At 41.7% G+C, this 14526-nt stretch overlaps 1 protein-coding gene across 1 annotated transcript in view; it reads left to right on the forward strand.

Annotated features, from left to right (window-relative positions):
- The window catches only part of LOC117640435, a 44874-nt gene that overhangs the window by 16164 nt on the left and 14184 nt on the right, over positions 1 to 14526 (forward strand). The window contains exons 11-13 of the mRNA XM_034376939.1: positions 1345 to 1392; positions 1808 to 1924; positions 1976 to 2095. Coding sequence (XP_034232830.1) covers positions 1345 to 1392; positions 1808 to 1924; positions 1976 to 2095 — 285 coding nt within the window. The remainder of the gene's footprint in view (positions 1 to 1344; positions 1393 to 1807; positions 1925 to 1975; positions 2096 to 14526) is intronic.

Consider the following 14526-nt stretch of genomic DNA (forward strand, 5'->3'; position numbering starts at 1 on the left):
ACTTTGTTAAACCCTCTCTTTCCTTTTTTCTTCATAAGGTTTGCTCTGTTAGGGGTTGAATATTACCGAACATACCATTGTGAGTGATTAAGACACTTGATGCCACCAATTTCAACTCCGTTGAGTCATTTTATCCGAACAACTTAGTTTGTTGTACGTATACAACATTTTTGTATGTGTACAACATGCAAGTTGTAAAACGTTTTTCGGTGTGTTTTGAAGCGTTTCCCGCTGTTTCGGGTTCCTGCCATCCCCCCATGTGGCGCACTGAGCGCCTGCGAACAGCAGGTTACACTACCCCGCAACGCACGTGTGTAATGCGCGGTTACTTTTGGGTTTTGATCCCCTGACAGCATGATGTTGTATCTATACAACGTAGTACATTACCAAATATCGAGACATCCAAAGGCTCAAATGAGAAAATGGCGATAAAAATGTAAGGCCAGGGAGACAGACAAGCAGCAATTAGTTTTACGCTGATCAGCAAAATACAGATTGCCGCCAATCTCGCATACAGGAATGAAAGCGTCACACAAGAGGTCGGCACAGCAACGAAAAAAAAAAGAGGAAATCAGCTGTCAAAAATAGTTAATTTTTCCCCGTCGATACAATATTTTCTGAGTGTTAAGTCATCAGAACCCCAACAAAGACGAAAACATCCAGTCTCTCACCCAAAATTGCGTCCCAGCGAAATCGGTGACCTAACCGGCACGAAGTTGTATGTAAACAACATTCATTTTATTTTTCACCCCAGTGCTGCCACGCGCACGGGATCGAGTACTTCGACTGCTTATCACGTTCAGATATAATTAGTAAAACTGTTCTTGCATACTCTGAAGTGAAATCAGCTTTTATCGGAACGAAATCGGCATTAGCCCACGCAGTAAATCACGGAACTAAAATATTGTGTTTTCGGGCTGGTGTTGGTAGCCATGTACGCAGCAGATTTGTTTGGCGGGTGATTTTAAAATTCAGGTGGATGTGCTCGAACACTTTTATGATGCGGGATAGTTTGTAACTGCAAATTTACGGTCAGAACTAAGATGTTTCACTAACGTTGTATGTATACCACGTCGTGCCTGAAAGTTAAGCACACACGACACACGTCATAAGGTGAGAACTGTAATTTGATTATCATCTGACAGAGCAGGAAGACAATGTTCCTGGGTCGATACTACTGCAAAGTGCACTTTCATTGCATAATTTATATCCCGTGGTGAACTCATAGTTGTACTACACGTGGATGTGCTTCGAATTTTAAAATTCAAGGAACAATAAAATTCCTATTATTTCCTCTCATACCACGTTTAACATTAAAACTCCCCATGTGTCATTTTTTTTTAGATCTCCTTAGCCATTTAATGGAGGAGAAATCAAATTTCCTCGAATCTGGTAATGATTGAAATCGTGCCGCACTGTGCACGTCATGAAAAAATCGAGCCCACCATAAACAAAATCAGGCCACTTCACATTTTCCAGGTACAAACGCGAAATTTGAACTTTCGTGGAGAAAGGGCCATCTACAAAGTTTGGTCATCAGTGGGTCTGGGGTTGGCCGGTTACGCTATAACGCGATACTTTGAAGGAACCACATGAGCGTTACTGATTGTATGAAACTTATCACGACATATCACACCAGGAATATCAGTGGCGTGCCTAAATAGCGTGCCGACATCGGCTCCCCACGCGCGGAGAGACCGCCGGCCGCCGGCGGACGACCTGGAGTCTGTTTCAAAATTCATATAACTTTCCGTTGTTTTTACTCGGTGATTTTTTAAAGCTCGTCTTTTCTCTTTAATTGTTTCAGAGCTAAACCCCACAGATTGTATATACAGGCAGCATTATGGTGCTGTTTCCTTCGATTTTAATGTGGATTGTTACACTGGTTCAGCACATCCTATGCAGAAATCTGAACACCTTTGCCGTATGTATCTCTATTCTCTCAACAACTCTACAACCTCAAGTGTGTTTATAGTACAATCCACCTGGAGCCAACATGCATGTACACTCCAACCTGGAGCATACCTGGCATGCACCTTCCAGGTTGGAGTGTACTTGGCTGGCATGCACCTCCAGGTTGGCGTGTACTTGGCAAGTACACACTGTTAAAAATTGTTGTTTTAAAACAACAACACAATTACCAACCTCGACAACGCTGTTGTTTGTGAACAAGTTTGCTTGTTTTAAGGGGGCTCATACATGTTAAAAGCACTTTTTAAAAAAAAAATTTTGGTGTAGACGGATTAAGATTTTACAATTTCTGTGTTAAAATCCTTTTAGATAATTTAGTAAGCTTCATTTTGGCTTAAAGGAAAGTGACTTTGGACATTTTTTGGAGATTTAGTCGAAACGTTTAAAAATTTTTCTTCTCGTAAGATTTTGTTCGCCCTACTTGCTCAGATCTGTGGGGAGACTCATCCCCAGTAGTGTCATAGAATTGACTAGAATGGGCTTTATATCTGCAATAGTTTTCAAGAAAAAAAATAAAAACAATTTTTTTTCAAAAAATTTGTTCAAAAAAAAGTTCAAAAAAATTTTTTTTATTTTTTTCTTGAAAACTATTGTAGATATAAAGCCCATTGTAGTCAATTCTATGACACTATAGGGATGAGTCTCCCCGATTTTTTCCCCACAGATCTGAGCAAGTATGCGAACAAAATCTTACGAGAAGCAAAATTTTAACGTTTCGACTAAATCTCCAAAAAATGTCCAAAGTCACTTTCCCTTAAGCCAAAATGAAGCTTACTCAATTATTTAAAAGGATTTTAACACAGAAATTGTAAAATCTTAATCCGTCTACATCAAATTTTTTTTTTTTAAAAGTGCTTTTAACATGTATGAGCCCCCTTAAAACGACGAATTCGTTGCTAATTATTTTTATGACTTATGCTGTTTCAAAACAATATTTTGCTGCGCACAAACAACCCAGCAATCTAAGAAGTGGTTACTGCGGGGTAACCGGGACTCTACGAGGTCTGTGACCTAATCGGCAATAAAAATTGATGCAAATAAGGCTGTCTACCGGTTTACAAACATCTTGTGGACGAACGACGCAACTCGTTAGTAAACAACGAAAGTCATTTGAAAACAACTTTCATCATTAAGAAAATTAGCAACATATTTACTGTTAAATTACAACATAATTTTTAACAGTGCACGCCACGTGGCGCATACCTTTAGGTACAATATTGCTGGCTCCCTATTCTTTGCGTATTAGACCAAGCAGCAGTGTACCTGCAGGTATGCGCCACCTGACGTGTACTTGGCAAGTACACGCCAACCTGGAGTGTACATGCGTGTTGGCTTCAGGTGGAATGTACTATGAACACACTTGAGTTTGTAGAGAAGGCGTAATTTGGAGACAATTCAAGTGGAGCTTAGGTCTACGAATAGAGTGCGTATTACCGTGGTACATTTTTGGAGTTACCTCTTTTTTCTTTCAACTAGTGATGGAGAGTTAAGTTAATTCTTTTTACATTCGATTCGTTAAAGCACAAGAGCACAAGTTGACTTATCTCATTTTGCTACTTTGTGCAATGGATTGGGTCTAGAACAATTCATCTCCAAAAATTGGTCCCGGACTCACTCTAAAAAAAAATCAGTACAGAATTTTGTAACATGGTTACGCAGCTTTCGAATCGAAAAAAGGTGGCCAAAATTCATTTTTCCAAAGATTTTTTTTTAGCTTTTGTGATCTATGGTGGCCGAAGTACAGTGTCTGGGCTACATATTACTGTGCAACTTAGCCCCCGACTGAGCGTGGGTTCTGAGATATGATGCTTCAAAACTACCGGTTCCGGCGCGACTCGTCATGGCGCGCCGAGAGCGCGTATGCGATGGCTGTTTTCAAGCGTCTCTTATTTGTTGTGCAGAGGAACATTCTGCCCTAGGAAGTGTAGAGTCATCAACACTTAGTTTCGCAGAGAGGGACAAGCCACGATACGGCGTTCACATATTTTGTTAAGATTCAGGGCACTTCTTCCGCGATCTGGACCACTGCAAGTTTAAGGGGGGACATCACTCCAAAAACAGTGCTTTTTGTAAAAACGTCATAAAAACCAAACGGAAAGAGAAAAATTGTTCATATTTTAACAGATAATGAATACAACAACACAAAGTCAATCCGCCAGGGCAGTACAGCGCTTTCGTTGAAAACACATTTTTGAGTGTTAGGTTAGACCATTTCGCACTGTTGCAGCGCTGGACGCCAAACGGTTTGACCTAGAAAATTGAAATTGACAGCCTTCCAGAGATGTCTGGCTATGGTGGGTACCTCAATCACATTTCAAAAATCATTTTAAGTTGTATTTGTCACATACCAAAAAAAATTGTTCAATTTTTTTGGTCAAAATTGTTTAATTTTAAACGTTAAAAAAATAATAAAAATTGATTAATGCAAAATATTTTGCTACCCACCATAGCGGCATGTCGTAGGAGCTTCCATGCTAAATCTCCCCGCTGTAGCTCAAAAACTGCGCCCTAGAGGCCTGCAACCGTTTGCAATTTCATGTTCCGAGAAAAACGCGATCAAAGTTGGGGAAACTGGGCTTTTCCCCTATGCATGTTTGCGGCCCACAACCTACTAAAACTGCAATTTTTTGAATTCCGGAATGCGGTTTTCACCATTCGACGCAGAAAGGAATGGTCTATAGAATAAACTAATAAAAAAAAATGCAATTTTTGATCATTTTGGAGTGATGTCCCCCCTTAAGGGCAACACCCTTCGCTTTCTTTCAGACTTGACACAGGATGGGATAGTCCATTAAAGAGTCTTCGGCAAACAAATGGGTAAGTTCTTACTGCTAAAACATGACTGTTTCAGGGGCCTCATTGGACGTACTTGAAGCGATTGGATCCATGCATTCCCAATGGAACCATTTCACTGCGTTTGCGCACTAGCCACTTCAACCCTCACAAACCTTGGGAGCTCCAAACTGTTACAGGGAATTTAACGATCACGGAACCGTTCGGAGACAACATTTGGGTAAAGAAACTCGTTCTTGTGGGCATCTGCAAACTGGAGAAAAAAAAACCGTCTGATAAGTGTTGCTTCTTCTTCCCCCTCTTGGGGAAAACGCCCAGATAAGATTTTTTGTATAGGAGCCCACGATGACAGCCTTAAATTTTCCAGGCAAAAAAACTTCAGCCGTATGGGCAAACAACCAATGGAAAGAAAACGCCTTCGTTTACGATCTTCATAAAACTGGGTGCTCCTCGTTTCGAAAAAATTTTACCCGGCTTTTTCAGCCTCTTGGCAAAGATGACCGGAGCTTCAACGAACCCATCTGATCCCTGTTTCATAAAACCGGTATGCCTCGCACTAAGCTCCCGCGTGGGGTCCGTGCAAAACGTCAGATTTTACATTATACTTACGCGACAGGGCAACCACTCGCGAAGTCCTGTGTAAACGATTGCCAATCTTGCGTGAAATCAGTAGAAATCTCGCGAAATCACATCAAAATCTAGTGAAATCTCGCGAAACCCTACGAAAATCTTACAAAATCTGGCATTATTCTGACAAAAAAAACCTGCTAAATCTTGCGAAATCTCGACAAAAAATCTACCTTTAAAGAATCCTGTGTACAAAAAACAAATTTCGAGTGGTTGCCCCCTTGTAGGCGTTGCTTGAAAGGGATTTTATTAGGAGAATCAATGCGGGATACGACTTTACTACACTGGCGGAAAAAATTAAGGGGACATTTTTTCAAGTGACCTAAAATTTAGAGTTTCAGAGCTAGATGGCTTCAACTTTGACACAAGTTGCCTTCAAGTGTTCTGAAGACGCGTGCAAAATTTCACTGACGAGGTTGGACCGGGGGGGGTGATCAAGGGGATATCACTGGAATTTAGGAGTACAAATCTCGCAATTCGATGAATTTCAGTCGAAATTTGATGAACTTCAGTCAAAATTCGATGAATTTCAGACGAAATTAAACGAATTTCAGTCGAAATTTTATTAATTTTAAAAATTAGATGAATTTGTCAAATTTTGATAAATTTCAATGAATTTCAATGAATTTTACAATTAATGAATTTTTGGGGTACAAATTTGGCTTGGGGTTATTTCCCTTGGGGGGTTCCCCCCCGCAAATTTGAGGTGCAAAAAAAAACGCAACTTTAGAAGCGACCGCCTGGCTCTCGGGGGTCAAAAAAATCGGAAAACGGTACAGAGCGATTTCCCTTGACGTCCTCTACAAAAGCGACCCACTGTGCGAAAAAAAACCCCAGTGAAACCCGTTAATTTTTTTTCCGGGGTTTACTGTAGTTCAGAACACAGGATTTACCGTGCCTGGCTACAGTATCTACTGTACCTGGTACAGGTATTCCGTACTCCATCCTGTGGTACAGTAAATCCCGTAGAAAGTACAGTAGATCCTGTTAAAAAAGTACAGTAAATCCTGTACTCTGAACTACAGTGACCGCTGTACTAATCACTACAGGATTTACTGTGATTTTTTCCCACAGTGCCCCCGGGAGACCTCTAGGACAAACACACCCCCTACGACCCCCACCCCCTTCAAAATCCACAATTCTTGTGGTACAGCCCTGAGAGGGCTGGCGTCATCCTTTGGTCACCCTGATCAAAAGGATACCGCGTCTGATCCTGTGCACCCTGTTGTCACCCTCGGAGAGGCCGAAAAACTTCACCCCCTTTCAGCCCCTGCAATTTGAGGAATTTCTGCTTTTCGGATGGGGGTGAAACTCACCAGGGTTTTGTTAGACGTGACCCTGAACAGCGTCGAAAAGGTCCCATGTCGATAGCTGCCCTTGGAACCACGCAAAGACACTCCCAAGTTAGGGGTGCACAACCCCCAAGCGGAGGGGTTGAAAACAGCCGCGCCGCTGGGTGGGCCTTCCAGACAGCCAAAGCCATCGGGTACATGCTTTTTAGCCCTTGAATTAAGGTCTCTTCACAATTTTTAGCCTTAAAACTGTGTTTCGACGAAAAAACAACCCCCGTGTTTGCGCCCTTGTAGGGGCTGAATCAGTACGGCTACGGCCATGCCGACCGCGGCATTGGATGCGCCAAGGCCTCCTTATCAGACACCCAAAAATTCAGAATTTTCCAATCACGCTTTTCCAGACAGTTAGCGCAAGTTTCGAACTCCTGCTCACCGTTCTGCCGGGAAACGCTCTCAAGAGGTAGGCAACCCATCGGGCTTCCATTGGTTGTCGTTCGATGCCCACAATCACTGTAACGACAACTGAGTACATCCGATCATGACGACCAACGGCTTTTTTCCGTGCGGGTACGGGCGTGTGCGGGCTCAGCACGGGCACGTACGGGCGCATCACCCGAAGGCGGGTCCAGGCTCGAACCCGCATGCGGGCAAGTGCGAGCAAGTACGGGCACACACTTAAAACTCTACAAATGGGTGGATCTTAATTTGTGACCCCCCGTTTTTATTGGCAGAATGGGGTCCCTAAGGTAGTAGAAGATCATTAACGAGTCGCATTTGATCCGGAAAAAATTGTATCAGCTTTAGGGGAGGGCTCAAAACTGGGTCAAAACGCCAAAATTGGCGGTTTTTGAAAGTATTGCCGCCGAACCAGATGAGATAGCAAAACGCCTGAGGTCTAAAAAGATGCGGAATTTAATTACCTTTCCAACGAGCTATGAATCATTGTTGCAGCACAAATATTTCAATAACAAGTTTTGAGCCCAACCCTATAGCTGATACAATTTTTTCCGGATCAAATGCGACTCGTTAATGATCTTCTTCTATCCTAGGGACCTCATTTGACCAATAAAAACGGGGGGTCAGAAATTAAGATCCACCCTACTACGGCGCTTCTAAGGGAGATTGGACTATGTATCACATACAAATGTAGTAAAAATGAAAAGACAAAGATACCTCTAGTTAACTAAAGGAATGGGGAAAGGGGGGGGGTGTACTGTTCAAAACCCAAAAAAAGTCTGTTTCGCTTCGCTCAGCAATTAAACGTTTTCGTAGGTCTGAAAGAACTCTCCGCTCCACATACCCGCTGGAGACCAGAAATGCATGGAGAAGGCTAAGGTGGCCCACTTTTTTTTAAAGTTTCAAAAATTGAGGAGCGCCGTCCAGATTCTGATAGAAGGTGTAAAATCATGAATTTTGATACAAATATGATTAGATTTGGATCATTTTTAGGGGTCCATCAACGCACCCGAACTTTAAAGAAAAAATAAAAATGGACTGGTTTACTAAAATCGACGCTGTGTCGAGAGTCTTTGACTGATTTCCGATTGCAAAACGGCGATCTTTTCGGAAAAGTGCGTTTTACTTGAAGATGTACATAACATGACGATCCAACGCATTGCCTATTTTCCAGGGGCGTACAATCTCGTTTTTAGCCCCCAAATCAAACATGTTCCTGGGTTTCGAAGATGTTTGAGTCGTCCGATCGGATTGCTTGGGGCACTATTCGACGCGCCTGATCAAAACCTTTCAAAAACTGTCTCGGGCGTCAAAATTGGTTGGGTTGCCTACTGTACAGGAGCAAAAAACCACTGAAATTTGCCGGAAAAGTGCACTTTTGTGATACAAAATATCTTTTTTGGCATTGGATCGGATTTCTTGTGGTGCCATTTGACGTGCCTGGTCAAAATTTTTCGATTACTGTTTCGGGCGTCCAAATCCGGTAGGTTGCCTATCCTACAGTCGAATTTTTAGACATTCGACATATTTTTGCTTGTAGGGTCGGCAACCCACCGGATTTGGACGTCTGCGACGGTTGTCGAGAGTTTTTGACCAGGCGCGTCAAATGGCACAACAAAAAATTCAACCCGATGCCAAACAAGATATTTTGTATCACAAAAGTGCACTTTTCCGGCGAATTTCAGTGGTTTTTTGCTCCTGTAAGTAGGCAACCCAACTGATTTTGACGCCCGAGACATTTTTTGAAAGGTCTTGACCAGGCGTGTCGAATGGTGCCCCAAGCAATCTGATCGGACGACACAAACACCTTCGAAACCCAGGAACATGTTGGATTTAGGGGCTAAAAACGAGATTTACGCAGCTGGAAAATAGGCAATTGCATTAATTAACGCATTAATGCGTTGGATCGTCATGTTATGTACATCATCAAGTAAAACGCACTTTTCCGAAAAGATCGCCGTTTTGCAATCGGAAATCGGTCAAAGACTCTCGAAACAGCATCGATTTTAGTAAACCAGTCCATTTTCAAATTTTCTTTCAAGTTCAGGTGCGTTAAGGGGGCTCATACATGTTAAACACACTTTGTAAAAAAAATTTTTTTGATGTAGATGGATTAAGATTTTACAATTTCTGTGTTAAAACCCTTTTAGATAATTGAGAAAGCTTCATTTTGGCTTAAAGGAAAGTGACTTTGGACATTTTTTGAAGATTTAGTCGAAACGTTTAAAATTTTGGTTCTCGTAAGATTTTGTTCGCATACTTGCTCAGATCTGTGGGGAAAAAATCAGGGAGACTCATCCCTAGTAGTGTCATAGAATTGACTACAATGGGCTTTATATCTACAATAGTTTTCAAGAAAAAAAATAAAAACAATTTTTTGAACATTTTTTTGAACAAATTTTTTGACAAAAAATTGTTTTTATTTTTTTTCTTGAAAACTATTGCAGATATAAAGCCCATTGTAGTCAATTCTATGACACTACTAGGGATGAGTCTCCCTGATTTTTTCCCCACAGATCTGAGCAAGTATGCGAACAAAATCTTACGAGAACCAAAATTTTAAACGTTTCGACTAAATCTCCAAAAAATGTCCAAAGTCACTTTCCTTTAAGCCAAAATGAAGCTTACTCAATTATCTAAAAGGGTTTTAACACAGAAATTGTAAAATCTTGATCCGTCTACATCAAAAGAAAATTTTTACAAAGTGCTTTTAACATGTATGAGCCCCCTTAAAGGACCCCTAAGAATGGTCCAAATCTAATCATATTTGTATCAAAATTCATGATTTTACACAGACTTTCATAATCTGGACGGCGCTCCTAAATTTTTGAAACTTTTAAAAAAAGTGGGCTACCCTAGAGAAGGCCCCACCCCCTGCAAGATTAGGGAGACTGTTGGGACGTACAGTATTCTCCTGCATCAGGTTGATTCGCAATAAGTCATTTTCATGTGACGGGCCCCGCTTACGCACAGGGGTTATGGCCCGGCGAGCTCGACCCTCGGAGATGATTGGCAGGGGTCCTCCGTGCCACCATGCCAGTGCGCACCCGGGCGCTGACGGGGCCTCGCACCGCGGTGCCGACTGGGCCAGGTAGCGTGGACCCGCAAGGCGCCGGCCGGTCGGCGCAGCGCTTCTGGCCACTCCAGTGTAGAACCCAAGGGCCGGCCTATGGTTTTATGGCCTCCCCGATCTTGGAGCTCTGCCGGAGCCGGGCCTCCGCACCATGTGCTGTTCAGTTTTCGTGTCCGTTATAGTCCGAGATCCGGTCCCGAGCCGTCGACCTATTGCGGAAGAATCCTGTAATAGGTCCACTGTAAATCCAAAGGCAATACTTTTACTGCATGTTTTGGCGATACAATTCAGTATCGACAATAAACGGCCTTACGGAAAAGTATTGCCTTTAAAACGGCGGTACACGAAAGTATCGCCAAAATTTGGCAATACTTTGGAGTCTTGCCACGATTTGGCAATAAACGTCGAACAAATGAAGGGGAGAAGACCTTGGTTTAATGCCGTCGTTTTGGCAATATCCAAAAGTATTGCCAAATTTTGGCGATACTTTTTTATATCGCCGTTCTGAAGGCAATACTTTCCCGTAAGGCCGCTTATTGGCGATACTCAATTGTATCGCCAAAAAATGTACTTTAGTATCGCCGTTGCATTTGCAGTGTAGCAAGTTTTGTACGTAACATATTTCTCCGTAATTTTTATGGCAAAGTGAAGGGCTTATGTAATGTTTACCGTTTTCATCCGCCCTGCTATGAAAACTTGAGTGTGTACACAATTTGTACACCCGTGAAAGCGGGTATTATGGACTACTAGTGGGTAGTATGGATTACCACTGAAACTCTTTTCTATGATTTGTGATCGCACAGTGCAGCCAAAAGGCGAAAAGTGCGACATGGCCCATTCTGCGGTTTTTCCGATTTATAAGGACAAGGGATTATAGTTTATGGTGGAAAAAGTGGTTTTTGATCAAAACCTGGCCAAACAGGGGTCAAAAACTGTAAAAAACGCAAAAAAGGCCCCAAATCGCCCCAAATTCCACCATTTTTAACTCGTTTTTTGCCTCTTATATCCACAATTTTGGGAATCCGAGACTTTTCTTAGCAGATTCTGAAAGCTAAGAATGAGAGCTACAAGTTTGTCAAAAAGATTGACACTGTAGCGAGATCGGCTATTCAAGATATTTGGCCTCAAAGATTTTTACATTTCATCATTTCCACTAAAAATGCCAGATTTTACTCGTTGTTCGGCTTTTTCGAGAGCAACTTCGTGAATCCGAAACTTTTCTTGACATATTCTGAAAGCTGAGAATGCGAGCTACAAATTTGCTTAAGGGGCCCACACTGTAGCAAGATCGGCTGTTCAAGATATTTGACCTCAAAGATTTTTATAATTCATCTTTTCCACTAAATTGTCAGTTTTGCGCGCCCCTGCGTGTTGATGCGAGTTTTTTTGGACCTTGGTTCCGACCATTCGTTGAAAAAGCCTCATCATTTCCTACTCGATTCAGGAATATAGCAGATGATTGTTAAATCAGCTGGCTTTGACTCTCGATCGCAGCCAACAGTTTTGCAATCAGACGTATACCAAAGCAAGTGCAAATGCAGGAATAGCACATAGCAGTTAACAGTTGTATCGAGAAGTACGTAGCAGTTGTGGCAGAGCCTGTGGCTTCGGATACCCAACCCGAGCGATAAACAGCGCTGAGCAGCCGCCTCGGTCCTCAGCCCCCCCCAACCCGCATCCAAACTCTTCTCTACACAGGCGTAGGCTGTCCCGGCGTGTCCAGTTTTTGCAGTTTTTCGCCTCTAGCGGTTGAACGATCAGTCTACATATACACAACCCTTGTATTGTTTTAATCGTATTTTCCCTTTCTTTGCAATGCACCATTCAAATTTTCAAAATATTAAAATTGGTTGTCGTATTAGCATGGCTTCTGGTGCTTCATGTGCTTCAAGCACAATGCTGGATTAAACTTGATAGTTGCATATGAAAAACTTGATCGCACAGAACCTTCAATAGTTAAATCAAAATTAACATTTTCGTCCATTAAACCATGCACGTGTTAATCACGAATAGCGATACACTAAAATTAACCTCGTCAGTATCATCTGCAGCGTTATCGTTCTTTTATTCCTGAATCGAGTAGGTCATAATGAGACCTTTTCAACGAATGGTCGGAACCAAGGTCCAAAAAAAACTCGCATCAACACGCAGGGGCGCGCAAAACTGACAATTTAGTGGAAAAGATGAATTATAAAAATCTTTGAGGCCAAATACCTTGAACAGCCGATCTTGCTACAGTGTGGGCCCTTTAAGCAAATTTGTAGCTCTCATTCTTAGCTTTCAGAATCTGCAAAGAAAAGTTTCGGATTCTTTAAATTGTGGATAAAAGAGCCAAAAAACAAGGAAAAAATGTTGGAATTTGGGGCGTTTTGGGGCATTTTTTGCGTTTTTTACAGTTTTTGACCCCTACATGACCAGGTTTTGATCGGAAACCACTTGTTTCCGCCATAAACAATAATCCCTTGTCCTCATAAATCGAAAAACCCGCAGAAAGGGCCATGTCGCACTTTTCGCCTTTTGGCCGCACTGTGCGATCGGTAATTCCTGTGGCATCAAAAACCGTTTCGGCCACTAGCTTCCGAACAAGTATCTTGGCTCGAACCGATCATTTGGAAGAGTTTTAGGGGTGGTCCACATTCCCCACTGGCACTGGTGGGCGATATTACCCGCATTTACTGTACACCCGTTCTTTTTAAAGGGCCAATACTCGGTCAAAGATGCGCCAGTGAACTGGTCTTCGCCCTCCGTCCCAATCATGCCATACGGCCGCTACCTGATGAAAATGCAAGGATTCACCGGGCTTCCCAAGAAACGCATCCTCATGTCTTGTTTAGAGTGTGACTTGGTGGAAATTCCTCGAATGTGAGATAAGGCCGGGCGACTAGTGCAGCACAGTAGGCTTGACAGTTGAAATACATCGTCGCACAATTAATTGCACACTTACTATACAGGTTTTTCTGCGTGCTAATGCACGAAATTAAACATGCACAATGCAACGCACGACTGGGCGGCAATGCATGGTTTTGTGAGCGAGTATGCAGAAAAATCGTGCGCGATGCCGTTTAGTTTGTGCACTTCAGGCTTTGCTTAATTACACGAAATGTGCAACTTATGGGCTCTTGCGTGAAATGGAAGTGGTTTTCGTTATCAGCACACCGAAAACGGTTAGGATCAACGTAAAACTCAATTCGCAAATTTTGGTCCAAAATTGGTCAAAATTCGGTAATGAGTGAGTCTGGGAAAAATTTGGAAGTCATTTTTAGTTCAGCACACCAAAATATACAGGAAACAATAGAAAACTCGGCTTGAAAATTTTGTTCCGAAATGACCTTATTTAGGATAAGAATATAAGTCTTAAGTTGAAATGGAAGTGATTTTCGCAGATAGAAATAGTGCAGAAGCGATAGTGGGGTTGAAAAGTTTTGTCTGTATGTGGATTGTCGAAACTGGTGCAGCATCGCGAAGCCTGTTCCGACAAGACACACTGTAAAAAAATAGTTCGTAAATTTACAAACAATTTATGGGTAATTTCGTTGCACAAATTATTTGTAAATTTACAACGTTTTTTTGTTTCTTGACGATTTATGAATTATTCTTCACGCAGAAGTTTGTAAAATCACAAACTTTTTACACTCTCCAACTTACGTGGACCGCTTTTGTTCTACCTTGTCACGCTGATTAAATGGAGATTAACTTAATTCAGCGTTTTTGTTTTGTTTTATGAAACATCTTGTAAAATGATGAAGGTATCACCATATCTCGTAATTTTACAAGCGATTTGTGCAACGGAATTACCCAACCATTTGTTGTAATTTAAGGAAACTTTTCATATTCTTGTGACCTTGCTGTAGTACTATAGTCACGTTTGAGATGTATTTCATTCGTACCATTTCATAAGGCAGTATTCACAAACAAATTTCATAAAGTTAAGAAGATTTATGTGATGAATAATTCATAAAACGGCCTCTACAAATAAATTTCATAAAATAACGAAATGTTATCGTTACTTTACAGGGAATTTGTGAAAAGAATTTTTGTAAATTCACAATAATTTTTACAGTGCATGGTCTGGCGTACACCAACCTTGCACTACATACTTGATCACCGACCTGACATTTCTTGTTTATGATGTTGCTCTGAGCCTGTGTTTAATAAATGCTAGGAAATCATTAGCCTTTACATGTCAACTAACGTTTTATTTGTCTCTACTGATCTCTAGTAACGTACCGTTGTCAATAGGGTATTTTTACGAATCTCTGGGCCGGAAGTCAAAGAACATAAGTAAGAACCAAAACGGCTTCTGCGCATGCGCAG

The sequence above is a fragment of the Thrips palmi genome, unplaced genomic scaffold, assembly GCF_012932325.1.
Source record: "Thrips palmi isolate BJ-2018 unplaced genomic scaffold, TpBJ-2018v1 HiC_scaffold_12, whole genome shotgun sequence".
NCBI lineage: Eukaryota > Metazoa > Arthropoda > Insecta > Thysanoptera > Thripidae > Thrips > Thrips palmi.